This window comes from Dendrobates tinctorius, unplaced genomic scaffold (assembly GCF_039654945.1).
Source record: "Dendrobates tinctorius isolate UK_male_01 unplaced genomic scaffold, ASM3965494v1 ptg000084l, whole genome shotgun sequence".
Taxonomy (NCBI): Eukaryota; Metazoa; Chordata; class Amphibia; order Anura; family Dendrobatidae; genus Dendrobates; species Dendrobates tinctorius.
The window spans coordinates 18,171,079-18,191,178 of record NW_027361752.1 but is presented as its reverse complement, the minus strand read 5'-3'; the positions used below and the strand labels follow the sequence as shown (position 1 = coordinate 18,191,178).

The following is a 20,100-nucleotide window of genomic DNA, read 5'->3' as shown; positions in this document are numbered from 1 at the left end:
CATGATGGATAATTATGTTCTCAGCATTGAGTACACTAAGGCTATGTGCACACACTGCGGATTTGTATCTGCGGATCCGCAGGTAAAACCGCAGGTAAAATGATCTGCGGTTTTACCTGTGGATTGGCCTGCGGTTTTCCCCTGCGGTTTGCCACCTGGACAATGGAATAGGTGGCAACCCGCAGCGGAATCCGCAGAAAGAATTGACATGTCCATTCTTTCTGCGGATTCAAAACCGCAGCTTTTCCGCAGTCAAAAATCCGCAGCATGTACTCAGCAGAATGTAAATCACATAGACTTACATTGTACTGTACACTGTCTGCAGAACTGCTGCAGATCCGGAGCGGCCAAATCCTCAGCGGATCCGCAGCAAAAACCACAGCGTGTCCACATAGCCTAAGAAATGGACAACCAAAGGACCGCAGATGCTGTTATCAGCCAAGGAACTTGTGTAGCAGATGAAAGACATATCCATGCTTAGTTCCTTTCAAAATCAAAAAATGTTCATCGGCTCAGAACTGGCTGCAACCAGTGGGACCCAGCTACACCCATCTGCTATTCGGAGAAGTCTGGCCAGAAGTTCCCAACATGTAATACTACAACCAAAAACCATAACTTTGACATGAAGCAAGGCCGAGTGACTCAACTATGCTCGAAAATGTAGCAACTGGGGAACAGAAAAAGGGAAGGTGCTTTGGACTGATGATTCAAAAAGGGAACTGTTTGGCTGTAACAGAAGGCAGTTTGGCTCCTCGAGGAGTGGACTGTGGTACAATAATAAGAGTCTGCAGGTAATAGTAAAGTATGGTGAACTTGCTTGCATGTTTGGGGCTGCATTTCAGCAAATGGAGTTGGGAACTTGGCCAAGATTAACGGTGTCCTCACTGTTGTGAAAGAGAGACAAATAGTTATCCATCATGCAATACTATCAGGGAGGCGTCTGATTGGCTCCAAATTTATTATACAGCAGACTAACTACTCTTAACATACAGCTAATGACATTATTTAGTGATATCATGTAAAGAAATCACTAAATTGTGCGCCCCATAAGGATTCTATTCGGGCTTTTGACTCCCCCCGACCCCGCACCTTTGAGGCATAAATACCTTTTTTAGCTTGTTGGTGATGCATGGAAATCGCCGCGGTCCGGTCCGATGGGTGTGGCTTAGTGGTCTTCTCCCCCCTCACCTCCTCAGCTTGCTTCACGTAATCTTTGTCTGTGAATACCACAGACACCGTTGGTTTCCGAGCTTGCGCAATGTAAAGGCCCCCGGCGCCTGCGCAGTATGCTTTGCCCAACTGTGGGCGAAGCATAAAATCGCTACTGCGCAAGCGCCGGTATTTTCCAGCGCGGTCTATGATCCGGAAGTCTTCACATGCAGGACACACTTCTGGGGCATAGACCGCGCTGGAAAATACCGGCGCTTGCGTAGTAGTGATTTTATGCTTTGCCCACTGTTGGGCAAAGCATACTGCGCAGGCGCCGGGGGCCTTTACATTGCGCAAGCGCGGAAACCAACGGCGTCTGTGGTATTCACAGACGAAGATTACGTGAAGCAAGCCGAGGAGGTGGGGGAGAAGACCACTAAGCCACGCCTATCAGACCGGACAGCGGCGATTTGCAAGCATCACCAACAAGCTAAAAAAGGTATTTATGCCTCAAAGGTGCGGGGTTGGGGAGAGTAAAAGCCAGAATAGAATCCTTATGGGATGCACAATTTAGTGATATCTTTACATGATATCACTAAATATGGGTGACAGATTCCCTTTAAGAACTAACTTCAGTGACGATAAGGCTTCACAGAACCCTGCACTCAACATCAATTTGTATGGGATTACATAAAGGACAGAAAGATTTGCATAAGTGACATCCACAGAAGATCTGTGGCTAGTTCTCCAAGATGTTTGGAACAACCTCTCTGCTGAGTTCTTTCAAATACTGTGGACAAATGTATTTAGAAGAATTGATGCCGTGATGATGTTTTGAAGGCAATGGGCGGTCACACCAAATCTTGGTTTGATTTTGATTTATCTTTCGTTTATTCACTTTGCATTTTGTTAGTCGATACAAATAAACTGTTAACACTTCTAATTTTGTAAAGCATTCTTCTTACCTTTCAGCATTTTTTTTCACCTAGCTATAACGTCTCCCATTTCCTATTTGAAATACACCAGAATCTTTCAATTTTCCTACATTTATGTTTAAGGAAAAAAACAAGTGTTTTTAATCCCATTTCGTTTTTCTTTACCCTTGGGACAGAGTGATACAAATTGGCGAGGCAGAGATAGGAATGATATTTTTTAGAGCAATAGGCATTATCAACCAAACTTCCATCTCCTTTCCTACAGCACATCCCCCATTTTAATTATATGCAAAATTATTCACAGTTCAATGCATTCAGCAACATATCACAAAATACACATGTAAGATGTTATAAAGCTCGGCCGCTACAACTGCATTATCATTTATTAAACATACCTGTTCTATTATCTCTCAGGGTGAAAGTTTTAAATTTGGTTATTACTCAGACAAAATATATAATTTTATTTTAGCCAATAGTTAATTGGAAACCTGTCATAAAGCCTTTTTAATGCCAAATACTGAGGAACTGTGCACAAAAAAATTCCAAAGTGTTAACAAATGAAAGTGGGTATTACTATTACTCTGTTTAATAGATTGGGTACAATAACATTTAAGAAAAATACATTTTATTCTTATTTTTAAAAGCTATTTTTTATTTAGTTATTTTCATTAAACTTTATAATAAAGACTATTCTAATATATCTATGAATAAATTCAGAATAAAATGTCCTTAAAGGGTTGCTCCAACATACAAAGTATTTTAAATTTTAAATCTCTATCAATCTAATCAACTTTTGAACCTACATGAATTAAAAATTCCCTACTGTTCCCTCACTACACTCCAACAGCTTTTTTTTTAACTACTTCCTTTTCTGATGACGCTTTGTTTGAGAATCCCAGTGCATGAAACGTCATCAGGGGGCAGAGGCTGCAGTTTCAGGGGCTGGGCTAGTCTCTGCGAGATGTGCACCGCGGGATGTGCACAATGATAGCGCACTCTCTCGCTGCCGACTCAGATCGGCAGTAAAGAGCTGGCACCAGAACGTACAGTGAGTGTGCGATGTCACTTGTGGGGGTGCAGGTCTCTGCACGCTGGGTAGTCTTAAGGCCCCATCTCACATAGCGAGATCGCTAGCAAGATCGCTGATGCGTCACTGATTTTGTGAAGCAACAGCGATCTCTCCTGCGATCTCGTTACATGTGACACATAGCGGCGACCGGCCCCCCTGCTGGATATCGCTGATCGTGCTCGAATGTCCTGGGCCATTTTGTCATTGTCGGCGTCCCTCTGGCCAGCATGCATCGCTGTGTTTGACGCTGACGAGCGACCTCGTTGGCGACGCAGAACTCAGGGACGCAGGCTGGATTCGTTCAGAATAGCTGCTGTGTGACAACGCACCAGCGATCCTTACCAGGTTGCATCGTTGTCGAGATCTACCTGTTTGGCAGCTTACTATCGACCATGTAGCAACGCACCAGCGATCCCTACCAGGTCATATCGTTGTTGGGATCGCTGGTGCATCGCTATGTGAAACGGGACCCTAAGAACACATTTTTACGGCTTACTCTGGTGTAGGCTTGTTATTGCTGATCTGTGTCGGCGGCGAGAGAGCGTGCTGTCATTGTGCACATCACGCAGGGAAGTAACCCAGCCACTGAAACAAGTGTCACTGATGAAGCATTGATTGAATATCCCAGTATGCACTGGGTTTCTCAAAGTGTCATCAAAACAGGAAGTAATAAAAAAAAGAAATGCAGTTAGATAGTGTAGTTAGGGCATGATAGAGAATTTTAATTCAAGTACATTGGAAATCAGTTTAGGTTATGGCACTAAATAGATAGGGATTTAGGATGAAAATTACATTTTTGTGACAGACCACCCATTAATACTCTATGTTGCATACTTACATACTTTTCTGATTTTCAGTATTCATATTTTTATGATATCATATTTTATTATTATTTGATCCCCTTCACAACATCCTACGTACATGTACAGCGCAAATTGGAAGCGGCTGTATGGAGCGGGCTCACGCAGCGAGCCCGTCCCATACCTAGCAGATGATTGGTGTGTATTACAGCCAATACCTGCCACTAACAATTGCAAGTGGAGAGATGTTCCACCTGTGATTTTTATCCTGTTACATGCCGCTGTCAATCCCTGGCAGGGGCATTTAAAATGCACCAGCATGCATGCACCTAATTCTCAACACCCATCAGGAATGCCCTTGATGTGATCGCTGGTCTCCAATGGGTTGTAATGACAGCCGGGGGTCAGCTAATGACCACTGTGCCTGTCATTTCGGAGCTACTTTGTAACCCTACCTGTGGCCGGGCTTCGAAGGAGACCGTGAATTTTGCTATATGCAGTGATGCTATGGCATCGCTGTATATAACACAAGCAATTGAACGATCGCATCTTCAAGTCCCCCTAACAATAATAGTGAAAAGAAATACAAAAAAAAAGTTTTAAAATATATGAAAAGAGAAATAAGAAAATAAAGAATATTAAAAAAAAATACACATATGTGGTATGGACGCGTTCAGAAAAGTCTGATCTATCAAAATATAAAAACAAATAACCAGATCGGTGAACACTGTAAACGAAAAAAATTCAAACGTCAAAATTACGTGTTTTTTGGTCCCCACTATTAAACAAAAAAGACTGTAACAAGCAATCAAAAAAATCACATCTATCCCAAAATTACATTAATAAAAGCATAGTCTCGATGCCCAAAATATAAGCCATCACATAGCTGCATCGGCAAAAAAAAAAACACTACAGGTTTCAGAAAATGGCGACACAACGGCAATATTTTTTTGGGGGCAAATTTCTGATTTTTTTTCATTGCTAAAGTAATAAAAAACTGGACATGTTTGGTATCGTTGTAATCGCCTTGATGAGGAGAATCACATTGCAAAGTAATTTTTACCAGAAAATGTACACTGTTAAAGCAATTCCCAAAAAAACAATGTCAGAATTGTATTGCTTTCACAATTTCATCGCACTTGGAATTTTTTTTTTGCCATTTTTCAGTAATGTGGCATTATGAATAGCGGCATTAAAAAGTACAACTCGCCTCTCAAAAAACAAGCCATATGTCTAATATGGACATAAAAATAAAAGAGTCATGGCTATGGGGTGAAGGAGAGGAAAAACGGAAATGCAAAAACGGAAATTGGCCCCGATGTGTAGTGGTTAACTAAAAACTAATTAAAACATACAGCAAATATGTAAAATATATATTCTTTTTATTTTTTTGTGGTCGATTTGCATTAGGCTAGGTTCACATCAGGCTCAATTAGAAGCGTCCATCACAAATTTTTTTTTTTTTTTTTTATATTTGATACCTCTTCAGTGCTCGTTAGTCAATGGGGCCCATTGGGCAATGGTATCATCCATTGTGAAATGGATATGGCACTGTGTCATAGTTTTCATGAGAAAAGGCAACTATCATGTCAATGTGTAAAACCCGTACACCATTTTACGCCCATTCTTTTTTTAAGTCATAATACAGTTTTTGAATTCAAATGGAGTTTAATAAAATTATGGGTAAATATTATTAGTCTATATAGATAGATAATATATAGATAGGTAGATAGATAGCGATATATACGGTGTATGCATATAATATTAATATTATATATATTTAGATTATTGTACCCTTTACATATTCGTTGCCATATTATTTTTTGCTAGATGAGAATCGGGTATCTATTTTAAAATCCGTATCATAAGCATGAAACTCCATAACGCTCAGCGGCATAATGAGAAATCTTTGGTTGCAGCTTGATAAATGGATGACCTTTAACTGATGTAATCAAACCCTTGTTTATCTTGGAATAATACACGTCTAACGTGAAATAAATTGTACCTGTCAGTTCATTTATGGATCTTCTGCTGTTAATGATGTATGCGCCTTCTTTAGCTCGATGACAGCCATTTTGATATCCAAATTTAGCACAATGCCCACCCCGCAGCCACAAATCGATGGCATCAATGTGCAAAAGGAGCTTATAGTAATTCAATACTGTTTTCACACTTAGGCATAAAATGCATTTAGGGTTGAGACTTGATGGAGATTTAATGCAGATCATTTCAATTTCATGGGTATTTGTTAATCTATTAAAATCCATTACCTGGCTGCCCTCCTTCTGCCAAAAGATAGCTGGTTGAGGGTTTCCTGTTGCTTCGCACTGAAATGTGACCGTACGTCCCAATGCGACTACCTGATCACGTGGCTTCACCACAAAATTTGGAGGTTCTGCAAAAAGAAAAAGAAAAAAAATACAATAAATAACCCATCAGTGAAAATGACCTTTGAGATAAGAGGAATTTCTCTTTCTTCTCGTCAATTTCCAAATGTTATGAAAATGGGTAATCTCATAGCCTGAACTGCTGTGGATCGACCCTAAAGGATTATAACAAGAATTTGACTCTCTCGGTGGATTTCTACAAGTCAAATCTATGTCAGCGGTGTTCCGACTGTTGAAGCTAGGTCATTTTACTTTGTTACTTTTCTGAACGGCACAAATTACACATCTGCTTTTGCCGTAAGGGCGAACTTTAGTTTCTTTTCATTTGGTTTATACAGTTGATACGGTCACTTTAGCTGGCAATAAACAGGATGTATAAAGAACCATATGTGACTTGTGTTACAGTAACAACTATTTATGTTAGTGGGAAATTATGACGTTGCACCTGGAGAACAAATTGAAAAATCTGCACTGGAAAAGAGCAAAGACTAAAAATATTTTGTAATCTAGCATCTGTGGTCATAAGTCAACTATAAACCCTATTATCACACTGGTACTGATAGATAACATTGTACTATAAAGAAAAGGCCCCTTCTCTGGTCAAGATTCTTCCTCCTGGAGCTACTGCCCCATGGGATCAAAACGGAAACAGACCTGGTCACCTTTTAAGCTTTGCATGGAAAAGATTTGGAAATTGTAGTTTATGGGAGGATGATCGCTCCCACAATTTCAACATGCCTGAGTATAATAACATGGCCTGTTGATGTGTCCACTCTTACCATTTCACAGATTTCGTTCAGGACTGTCATTTCTCATGAGCAAAATTCAAGACATTATTGTGACGTACCAGAAAAACACTCGACAGGCTGCAATTCACATTACAACCAATGGTTTAGCACAAATAGACACGGTATAGAACAAACATCTCCAGACAAAGGATCACAAACATGTATTTAATTCAATATTGGTCATCTCTTGTTACCCCTTTTGGGATAAGTCAAATTGAAAGGTAAGAAAGGACACATCTGTGTTCTTGTTTGTGCCATTTATTTCTGATTCCAGGTCCTGTTTATTTTTTAGATTTTTTTTTATTTTCTTTATCACGAAGGCAAAATGAAAGGTAATAAATAATACATCTATACCTCATGGGCTGATACATTTCTTCATTAATAGTACTAGCGCAGGAGACAACAGTTGTCCTCAGGAACCTTGACCTCAGTTCTATGTTAAATTGGGTACTCCAATCTTATACATTTATGACATATTTACAGCATATGCCATAAATGAATAGTAGTTGAGGGTATGACCAGTTGGACCCACATCTTTCTTGAGAACAGGGCCACGTTGCTCTTCACTGAAGAAGTGGTCAGAATTCCTTCAGAAATTAAAGGAAATTATGACCACTTCTTTAGTGATATCAGCATCAAGGCCCTCGTTCTCAAGATAGTTGCCAATCCCATAGTTGGGACATACACTTTTGGCACATTCTGTAGATATGCAAAATTATATGGAAGGGATATACCCCCTTAATGTTGAACCTACAGCTACTGACTACCTAATGCCTTCAAGGAGTTAGTATGATCAGAATTGTGTAACTAAGGGAACCATTAGTAGGACAGATGAGTGGTTGCACAAATTTTCTGAACATCTGGAAATCCTACTGCAGGGTTTGATTTGGCGGCTAGGCTTGATTCATCGCCAACTCGGCTAATCATAAGCCAAGTTTGGGATGCTAGATTGTAAGGAAATTCATGCCACTCCTGTCCTTGGACAGAGAGCAGTGACCTGGATGGTAGATCAAGGTTGCGAGAACACCAGGGTTGCGGTCATCTCAAATTAGTAGCTATGTTCATATGTGGGGAGGGTGATGTCCTTCATAGCAATTACTGCACTGTGTATGTGATCTGCCTAAAGAAATCTGATGAGCCATCACATGAGATATTCTAGTAAGACATATATCCAATTCTATGACTATAGGGTTGACCAAAACTATCTGGTCATGCCTTCTGTGGTGCAGATTTATGGTCTTCAGCATGGTATGTTTCTTCTGCACTTCTATATTTGTTAGCACATTTAACATATATCTCAATTACAAATATAAATGCTAACTTACATTTTAACTACCTAGTATTAGCAAAGAAAATTTATGCCAAAATATAAACGGAAAATTTAATTCATAAGCAAAAGAAAAGGATTCACAAACATAAAAGACGAGTTATGGAAAATAAGAGCAATGCAGAGGAGCAGTGGAATAAGGAATAAAAACAGAATAGCTTAGTCAAAGCCATAGAACTGTTATGGTTGTTTTGACGACCACAGAACATTTCCTTGTTAAATCAGCTTTGATGCCCACCCGTGTGGAATTATTTGCCTTTATGCCATATAATTTTCCCTTTAGCAAAGTAAATTATGTTCATGCCGAGATATCTAAAACCTCTGGGCAAGTGAGGGTTTCTGAAATTGCATTCCACGTTTGCCTTTTCAAAGACTCATCCTGATTCATACATATGCAAAATGTAGTAGCTGTATATAGAGGAAACAATGTCCTGTATATACACCCTGCCTTGGAAAATTATTTGTATAACACAACAGTAAGGAATTAAGAACTTGTCAAAAGACATAAAAAAAATTAAAATAAGGTACCTATTCCATAGCTAGTTCATACTACTTCACCGATGTCCCAGAGACTGTAGAGAGGGGAGCTCTTTGTAGGCTCAGTCAAAAAATTGAGCCAAACTAAATTGCAGTCTAAAAGGATCCCCTAGTAACAAATTAATTTTTGCTTTCCAAGTTTCCCATTTGTATACAGTATATATAAACAGTTCCATAATACATAATCATTTGGTCATTTGGTGTAAGGAGAAATATGGGCCACCACACAGGCGACCATATTGATGGTTTTGTGTTGGCAACTTGGTAATTTTAGACAGGTTGCTGTAAAATTAGAATGCTTTAAAAAATAGAAGTGTTAGAATTTTATTTTTATTACGGTAACTAACAAGATGGAAAGTGAATGAACAAATTCAATATTTGGTGTGACCACCCATTAACTTCAAAACAGCTTCGAGCATCAAGTCTTCTAGGTACACTTGCACACAATTTTTGAAAGAACTCATTAGCTCCAAACCTCTTTGAGAGCAAACAACAGATCTTCTGTAGATTTTTGCAATTCCATCACTGAATTCCAGGCAGGCTTAATTAGATCCAGGCTCTGTGGGGTCATTTCATCACTTCCAGGACTCCTTGTTCTTTATGATGAAGATAGTTCTTAATGACTTTGGGTGTATGTTTGGGTTTGTTGTCCTGTTGCAGAATAAATTTCAAGCCTGTCAGATGTCTCCCAAGAAATGGGCAAAGATGCGGACCATAAATTTTAGTGGTCAGCCATGAAAACTTAGTGCAGCAGATGAAAGACACATCATGCATCTCTTCAAAAAAAGAAATTATCCAGCAGTGCCATCAGCTCACAAATGACAGCAACCAGTGGGACCCAGCTACACCGATCTCCTGTTTGAAAAAGTCTGTCCTGATGTGTTCTTCATGGATGAATTGTGGCCTAAAACCCATAACTTTAAATGGAAACAAGGCAAAAAGGACTCAACTATGCACAAAAATATAGCAACCAAGCTGCAGTAAAATGCCAGCAGGTGCTCTTGACTGATGCGTCAAAAATTGAAGAATATAAAAAGTAATGTTTCCATTTCAATAATGAAATATGGTGGAGATTCCTCACAATTTTGAGAATATATTTCATCAACTGGCTGTTGATGTATACATGTATACATGTGGTTTGTCCTGAAGAAGTAACTATATACTTTGAAACGCGTTGAAATAAACCACCATCTTACTGTACCATACTGGGATATACGTCTCATGTCTGTCGGCAGCGCAGAATTTGTCCACTATCTCTATTTATATTCAAAGTATAGAACACCAAGATTCTAGAACTAATGATTTGGTGCCTACAGAGCTCTGATCTCAATATGGCGTCTCTGGGATTACATGACGAGACAGAAGGATTTGCACAAGCCGACATCCACAGAAGATCTGCGGTTAGTTCTCCAAGATGTTTGGAACAATCTCCCTGACAAGCTTTATTTGCATGAAGGCGTGGAAGTGTGCCTAGAAGAAATTATACTTTGCTGGTGCTATAAAAGCAAAGGTCAGTCATTTATTTGTTGATAAGTAAAAATAAACTATTTGCATTTCTAATTTGTAAAGCATTCTTGCTTTGCAGCATATTTTCCAAACCTACCCAACACTCCCAGTCTAGAAACACGGAGGTGAGCAAGATGGAGTTTACTTCCCAGCATTAGAAAGAGTTAGTTCAAAATGTCTCCTTCCACTATACAACAGGCACCATGTAATTCCACAGTGATGACATCATATTTCTTATTTTTGCAATTACATATAAAGCACACAACAGAAAGGTTGTTAACAGCAAATTAGAAAAGAAACAGCGCCCTGTTCTAGTGTTCATTAATTTAATTGTGAGATTTGATAAGATGTAAGAAGATGGGCAACTCTAGGGCCCCAAGAGCATCAGGTGCATATTACCTTATACCTTTGTCACAGTTACCAGTATATTCAGGCAGATGGAATTCCAACCGGTATTTCTGGTTTGCCAATGACAAATGAAACATAGACTTTGGTGGGTAATGGGGCCCAATGATGAGGAAGGTGATGGGGTGGTATTCCAGCCATGATATAACAGGATGAATAGAAAATGATGAATAATAAAATTCCAACTTACCAGAAACAACTAAAAAATAAAAAGAAACAAAAAAAAGGTGTGAAATAAAATAAACATAAAACATAAAAAACGAACAAAAAGAGCAAGAAATAAATAAAGCAAAGAACATAAAATGGGAATAAAAATTAAGCAAATGTCAAAATTATAACAGTGATAAAATGTTGAGTCATCTTTAAGTCACAATTTATCTTAAATTCAAGAATCCCATTCGTAGAGTTCAATCCAAATCTAGAACTAATGAAGGGTCCAGAGTTGTGTGTTAGCTCCATATAACCATGTTTTTAATCTAAGAAGGAGCCTTATTTTACAGTATTAATTTAATAATATGTCCACAATTACATCTACATGAAACAATTTTCTTTTTTATAACACTTTTTTTTAATTATTTTATTTACTAAGCTGCTCACAAAGTCCTGTTATTCCCTGGAATAATTTTAGAAAGAACGAATCTTTGTAGGGAAAGTATATTCTCATTATAATCCTCATTAAATTATGATTTACTGCACATGGTTAAAACAAGAAAACAATATATTGACATAAGCGAGCAATGCACAGTATATATCTCTTTTATGTAAATCCTATTAATGAGGGGCCACAGGGCATTTGTTATATAGCACAATAATTTACTTAGCTGAAAACTGTCTTTAGAGGAAACTTCCTTTATATTAGAAATTCCATAGAAGATCCTATTAAATCCCCATTAAAAGCCACCAAATGTTACTCATCAGGGGGTTTCATAAACCTCTACAGCCTTATGACTCAAAGTAGCCATACTGATTTGCCCGTTATCTAGTAGCCCCGTAGATCTGTTTGAGGTCATTGTATAAAAAGTTTTTGCTTGAATGCACTTTGACTTACTACTACTATAATGTGAATATGCAATATATAGCATGATGACCCTTTAAGACATTACTGTCTAAAGATCATTTGTCCGGAAAGAGGATAACGAACAACAGAGACTATTGTGTCATACATCTAATGAAAGACTAGAAAATATTCACAGCACTGGAGAAACTAGGCCAGACACATATTACAAAGGACTTAACAAGTACAAAACAAAACTCCCAACACATCATATTACAGTTTGTATCGGTTTCACAGTTGCTCTCTACACTGGAAAATACAGGGGCAAATATGAGATATTCATGGAGAACAACTCAAAGGGGGTCATACATATACTACTTGGACAATCCCTTCTCAATCCCTATGTTTTCCCTAGTAAAATGATAAAATGATAACACTTGTATTCCATACCGGTGCCGATGCTGTTCCAGCGGTGTTGGCGCTGTTCCAACGGTGTTGGTACCAGGTCTCCCGAGGATTGGGTAACAGTGTTAAGTCACGCGATCGCTGCAGTCAATCTGCACTGTCTTTACTCTTCCCTCCTTCAGAGAAATCAAGACATCTGCTGCGCTCCCACTTCCTTTGGATGTCAATTACGTCCATAAGAGAGGAGAGTGAAACCAACATTGACTGGCTGCAGGGATCACGTGACATAACAATTCTACACGATCCTCAGAAAAGACGGTACCGACACCATTGGAACAGCACCGACACCACTGGAACAGCGCCGACGCCGCTGGAACAGTGCCAGAAGAGAATATAAGGGCTATTTCAGATGTCCATGATAATCGGTCCAATGTCAGATTGCAATGCATGGACTGATCGCACATCTCTTGACCTGAGTATATCAGAAGTTACTGGACCGATTATCACGGACATCTGAAAGAGCCCTAAGTATTTTACAAATAGGAAACATAAGGACTGAGAAGTGGGCAACCCCTTTAATGTTTTTCTTCAATTCTATAATTACAGTTGTACTGCAGTATATAGAACAGATCGTTGGTTCCACTCACTTGGCAAGATGATAAAATAATGTAAAACATGAAAAAAAATTTTTATACAGTAGTTTTTAAAAATATAATAGAAAAGAAATAAAATAAATAAGCATATGTGGCATCACTGATTCTGTAGTAGTCTGATCTTTCAAAATGCAAAATTAATTAACCTGAACAGTAAACACTGTAATGAAAAAAAAAGAAATCTTAATGCCAGAACTGTGTTTTTTTTGCTGTTTGAACCATCCTAAAAATATGCAATACAAAGCTATCATAATGTTGTATCTAAGTCAAAAAAAGTTTTGTTGTTTTTTTTTTATTTACAAAACTACAATTTTTTTTGCACTAATCATTTAAAAGGAAAAACAAAAACTCTACAATTGGTGTCACCGTAATTGTACTGACACAGAGAATGATGTTGCCTGGTCATTGTTACCACACAAGGAACATATAAAACAAATAAACAAAGGCAGAATTTTCCTGCTTTTGGTAAAATGAATGCTGTCATTCAAAACTCCTACTCATCTCATGAAATATGAGCCTTCATGTGGATACCTTGGCAGAAAATTTAAAAAAAAAAAAAAGGCTCTTGGAAGCAAGGAAGGAAAAAAAAAAAATTGGAAAAATCACCCGACAGTGAAGGGGTTAAAGAGTGCAGTGACTTATAGATTAGCATCTTCCACTAGGTGGCAGTGGAGAAGTGGTTATCCTTCACTGGTTTCGGCACAGCGCTCATTAATTGAAATCTAATGAAAAACTGTAAAATATTTACAGCACTACAGAAAATGTGCCAAGGACACAAATTAAAACCGACTTCACCAGGACACAAAAACTCCCAGCACATCATGTTCAACATATAAAAGTTTGAATCTGTTTCCCATCTGTTCACTTCACTGGTACAATATAAACATAAGCGTGGGATATTCAGGGAGAACATATTGGGGTTATAGGCACTGACATTTTGCACCGTTCCTTGACCTATGTTTCGACTGCCCATTTAAGGCAGCATTCATGATATAGATCTAGTTTAAAGTGGTTATCTAGACATGGGGTATCAGGATTTTCCAGTGTCAGAAGGCAATGAGAGCGTGATGGCAAGTATGCAATTTGCACACGTGGAGTCACATGCCTACTAGACGAGCACAACCTCACTCAATACAAGTGTATCGAGTGAAAACGAACATGTCTAGTTGGAATGTAGCCAGAAGTATGCAAATCGCATACATGGAGTCACATGCCTACTAGATGAGCACAACCTCTTTCACCGAACATGCCTTGTTGGAATGTGGCCAGAAGTATGCAAATCGCATACATGGAGTCACATGCCTACTAGATGAGCACAACCTCTTTCACCGAACATGCCTTGTTGGAATGTGGCCACAAGTATGCAAATCGCATACATGGAGTCACATGCCTACTAGATGAGCACAACCTCTTTCACCGAACATGCCTTGTTGGAATGTGGCCACAAGTATGCAAATCGCATACATGGAGTCACATGCCTACTAGATGAGCACAACCTCTTTCACCGAACATGCCTTGTTGGAATGTGGCCAGAAGTATGCAAATCGCATACATGGAGTCACATGCCTACTAGATGAGCACAACCTCTTTCACCGAACATGCCTTGTTGGAATGTGGCCACAAGTATGCAAATCGCATACATGGAGTCACATGCCTACTAGATGAGCACAACCTCTTTCACCGAACATGCCTTGTTGGAATGTGGCCACAAGTATGCAAATCGCATACATGGAGTCACATGCCTACTAGATGAGCACAACCTCTTTCACCGAACATGCCTTGTTGGAATGTGGCCAGAAGTATGCAAATCGCATACATGGAGTCACATGCCTACTAGATGAGCACAACCTCTTTCACCGAACATGCCTTGTTGGAATGTGGCCAGAAGTATGCAAATCGCATACATGGAGTCACATGCCTACTAGATGAGCACAACCTTTTTCACCGAAAACATGTCTTGTTGGAATGTGGCCAGAAGTATGCAAATCGCATACATGGAGTCACATGCCTACTAGATGAGCACAACCTCTTTCACCGAACATGCCTTGTTGGAATGTGGGCAGAAGTATGCAAATCGCATACATGGAGTCACATGCCTACTAGATGAGCACAACCTCTTTCACCGAACATGTCTTGTTGGAATGTGGCCAGAAGTATGCAAATCGCATACTTGAAGTCACATGACTGCCCGCTTCTGGCACCGGAGAATCTTAACAGCGTGCAGTGCACTATGCGCACGTAAAGTGACTGCACTCTTGTACCCCAAGCCTAGAAATTCCTGATAAACAGCTCGGAAACAAAACTGGATCCTGTCAAGAGATTGGAGGTTTTTTTGTAAAAGTGTTGCTGACATCTAATAAAGGATATCCAACCTTAAAATGGATCAAATTTCATAATACCATCTGCATATATTATTATACAGATCTCTTAGACCCAATAAGGCTGATGTACTCACTTAGAAATTTCATATCAATAATCCTTTATGAAATTCTCCATGCCTAATATGAAAATAAGCTCTGACGGTAAAGTAATCATTGTTATTTCGTTAGCATACAGCTATGTTGACATGGATTTCCATAGTAAGTATACCAGCCTCATCAGGTCTAAATATTTTCAGTTTACAGTGTGACATCTGGTGACATACAACATTTACACTGAGGGGTATTAAGGTTTTGTGGATGGAGTCCAGTAGAAGAAACTATTCCAATAATTTAAGGATAACATAAAACCATAGCTTCACCTTTGCTTCAGGAAAGATGCGTAGGAATATAATAAACATAATATCAGTTGACACAAGTCATCCTCAATGTGTGAGGTCTGACAACTTGTGCAAACAGCACGCTTCTGCCGTTTTCCTATTTTTCTGAGAATTGTATCTTGTAAATTGATATTTTAGCTTTTCTTTTTTAAATAAATTTGCAAAAATTTTTCCTTTTCTGTTTTTTTTTCAATCCAGATGGGGTGCAGAGTGTACAGTGATGAGAAAAAAATGAACTTTTTTGAATTTACCAAATGGCTGCAATGAAACAAAGAGTGAAAAATTTAAAGGGGTCTGAATACTTTCCGTACCCACTGTGTGTGTACATATATGTGTACCATACTAGAGATGAGCGCATCTATTCTCAGACACTGGTCCAGCTTTGAGGTTAGTGGCATCTTACGGTTGGACAAGAGGCCTGCGAATCTCTTACCTTCCGTCGTTCCTGGTGCGGATTTTAATTAGAGTGGGCTGGCACAACGTCATCTACGCAACGTGATGCTCAGATGATGTCGTGCCTACCCTGACAAATTAAGGGCCACATCGAGGAAGCCAGAAGTTCTAGCTGCCAAGTACCACTGACCTGGACGTTGGACCAGAGTCTCGCAAATCTATGCGGTCATCCTTAATGTATATACAGTGCTGGCAAAAATTAAGAGTCCAAATGTTCAGTTTGTCTGATTTTTCTCTTTATAGGTATATTTTGAGAAAAATGTAAATTGTTCTTTTAATCCATAAACTTCTGATAACATGTCTCCGAATTTCCAAGCACTAATTTTTTTTTTCTGAAAAGGAGAAATGGTGAAATAAAAAGCCCAGTGCTTTCAGAGCTCAAATAATGCAAATAAAACAAGTTCATAATCATTTAGAAACAACAATACTAATGTTTTAACTCAGGAAGAGTTCAAAAATCAATATTTTGTGGAATAACCATGATTTTTAAAAACAGCTTTCATGCGTCTTGGCATGCTTGCCACCAGTCTTTCACACTGCTTCTGGCGCAAAAATGAAAGCAGTTCTTCTTTGTTTGATAGCTTGTGACTTTCCATCTTCCTCTTGATTACATTCCAGAGGTTTTCGATGGGGTTCAGGTCTGGAGAATGGGCTGTCCATGACGGGGTGTAGATGTGGTGGTCTCTGAATTTTGCCAGAGCTGTGTGTATGTATATATATATATATATATATATATATATATATACACACACAGTCATATGTTAAAGTTTGGGCACCCCTATTAATGTTAACCTTTTTTCTTTATAACAATTTTGGTTTTTGCAACAGCTATTTCAGTTTCATATATCTAATAACTGATGGACTCAGTTATATTTCTGGATTCAAATGAGGTTTATTGTACTAACAGAAAATGTGCAATCTGCATTTAAACAAAATTTGACTGGTGCAAAAGTATGGGCACCTCAACATAAAAGTGACATTAATATTTTGTAGATCCTCCTTTTGCAAAAATAACAGCCTCTAGTCGCTTCCTGTAGCTATTAATGAGTTCCTGGATCCTGGATGAAGGTATTTGTGACCATTCCTGTTTACAAAACAATTCCAGTTCAGTTAAGTTTGATGGTCGCCAAGCATGGACAGCCCGCTTCAAATCATCCCACAGATGTTCAATGATATTCAGGTCTGGGGACTGGGATGGCCATTCCAGAACATTGTAATTATTCCACTGCATGAATGCCTGAGTAGATTTGGAGTGGTGTTTTGGATCATTGTCTTGCTGAAATATCCATCCCCTGCGTAACTTCAACTTCTTCACTGATTCTTGCACATTATTGTCAAGAATCTGCTGATACTGAGTTGAATCCATGCGACCCTCAACTTTAACAAGATTTCTGGTGCCGGCATTGGCCACACAGCCCCAAAGCATGATGGAACCTCCACCAAATTTTACTGTGGGTAGCAAGTGTTTTTCTTGGAATGCTGTGTTTTTTAGCCTCCATGCATAACGCCTTTTTGTATGACCAAACAACTCAATCTTTGTTTCATCAGTCCACAGGACCTTCTTCCAAAATGTAACTGGCTTGTCCAAATGTGCTTTTGCATACCTCAGGCGACTCTGTTTGTGGTGTGCTTGCAGAAACGGCTTCTTTCGCATCACTCTCTGTTGTGAGTTCATTTTCCCCTCCGTCACTGAGGCCTGGTGAACTCCCTATTCTAGTGAAGGAAGGTAGTGAGCCTGATTATCAGGCACCTGGGACTAATGAAGACGATTGGCTGAGTGGAGTCACTGACTGGATTTAAGGCAGCCTACGCCCTTTCTGCCCTGCGGGTGACTTCTCTGTGGACTCTTGGACACCAGTCTAATTCCTGCTCTCCTAAAGCTAAGTTTTCTGTTTTGCCTTTTTGCATCTAAGATTTGTTTTTGTTTTTCTTGCTTTTTGGATTCTGCCACTCCCTGCTGGAGTGTGCAGTGTTCCTTGAGCTCTGTCTTCTGAAAAGTACCTGAGTGCTGATTTAGTTTTTGAAGCTTAGTTGCTTCAGGGCCATTTTTATATCAGCTTGTTGGCTTTTGTCTCTGATAGGGTTTTGGCAGATTGCAGACAGCAGCCTTCCTATCCGTTCCTATCTAGGTAGTTTTTGGGCCCCGTCTTTGCTCAGCCTGTCTTTCTGTCTGTGTAAGTGTTTTCATCTTGCTTCACCGTCATTATATGTGGGGGGCTGCCTATTGCTTTGGGGTCCGCTCTGGGGCAGTTAGATTTCCCCTTTCCTTCTTTAGGCCTATGTATCTCTCCGGCTGTGATCGAGGGGTCTAGGTCATTGTAGGAACCCCCCACGGCTACTGCTAGTTGTGTTGATAGGTTCAGGGGTCTGCAATCTGATAGTTGCCAACTTCTCTGGTTTTCAGGACTTAGCTAGCATTTCTGTTTTTGCCTCCTACGGTGACTCAATCATAACAGAATCACCCGCCTAACCGCAGATCCTGGGGTACTCAATAGCAGGAAAGAATTGTGTTTAAAAAAAAAACTTAGCTTTAGGAGAGCAGGAATCAAACTGGTGTCCAAGAGTCCACAGAGAAGTCACCCGCAGGGCAGAAAGGGCGTAGGCTGCCTTAAATCCAGTCAGTGACTCCACTCAGCCAATCGTCTTCATTAGTCCCAGGTGCCTGATAATCAGGCTCACTACCTTCCTTCACTAGAATAGGGAGTTCACCAGGCCTCAGTGACAGAGGGGAAAATGAACTCACAACAATTCTCCCATACAGCTTCTCCTTGTGCAAAGTGCAATGTATTGTTGACCGATGCACAGTGACACCATCTGCAGCAAGATGATGCTGCAGGTCTTTGGAGGTGGTCTGTGGATTGTCCTTGACTGTTCTCACCATTCTTCTTCTCTGCCTTTCTGATATTTTTCTTGGCCTGCCACTTCTGGGCTTAACAAGAACTGTACCTGTGTTCTTCCATTTCCTTACTATGTTCTTCACAGTGGAAACTGACAGGTTGAATCTCTGAGACAACTTTTTGTATCCTTCCCCTGAAAAGCTATGTTGAATAATCTTTGTTTTCAGATCATTTGAGAGTTGTTTTGAGGAGCCCATGATGCCACTCTTCATAGGAGAATCAATTAGGAGAACTACTTGCAAGTGGCCACCTTAAATACCTTTTCTCATGATTTGATACACCTGGCTATGAAGTTCAAAGCTCAATGAGGTTACAAAACCAATTTAGTGCTTCAGGAAGTCAGTAAAAAGTAGTTAGGAGTGTTCAAATCAAGAAAATGATAAGGGTGCCAATACTTTTGCACCGGTCAAATTTTGTTTAAATGCAGATTGCACATTTTTCTGTTAGTACAATAAACCTCATTTGAATCCAGAAATATAACTGAGTCCATCAGTTATTAGATATATGAAACTGAAATACCTGTTGCAAAAACCAAAATTGTTATAAAGAAAAAAGGTTAACATTAATAGGGGTGCCCAAACTTTAACATATGACTGTATATATATATATATATATATATATATATATATACACACACATATATATATATATTTTGGCTCAGGTTTTTTATGCTCTGGGGTCTTTTAATGGCAAACTTGATTTGCACAAATGAATTTAATCCAAATAGAATTTCCAGGATTGAATTCAAGAGAATCTGGTGATTTTGAATTTTGGCAGATTCGATGGTCATCTCAGACCACACTTCTTGGGATTTGTTGAGCCACACATCTGTAAGAATAAGTGGCTGATCGGACCAGTGACAGATGGGTGAGACGCTAGACCACAAAGGACATGGGAAAGAAGGACTAAGGTCTACGGCCAGAAACGCGTTAGAATGCTATACCACTTTTAATCTGTCTGGGCAATCTTTTTTAACGGAATGAAATAAGGAAGAATTTTTTTATTGAAATCCAGTTTGTTGATCCGGTTTTTTTTTT

General features: G+C 39.3%; 1 protein-coding gene across 4 annotated transcripts in view; it reads right to left on the bottom strand.

The window, feature by feature from the left end:
- The window catches only part of ROBO1 (roundabout guidance receptor 1), a 1,387,368-nt gene that overhangs the window by 115,376 nt on the left and 1,251,892 nt on the right, over positions 1 to 20,100 (bottom strand). For all 4 annotated transcript variants that reach the window (XM_073584451.1, XM_073584454.1, XM_073584452.1 and 1 more), the window contains one exon: positions 6,224 to 6,348. In XM_073584451.1, the coding sequence (XP_073440552.1) occupies positions 6,224 to 6,348 (125 nt within the window). The remainder of the gene's footprint in view (positions 1 to 6,223; positions 6,349 to 20,100) is intronic.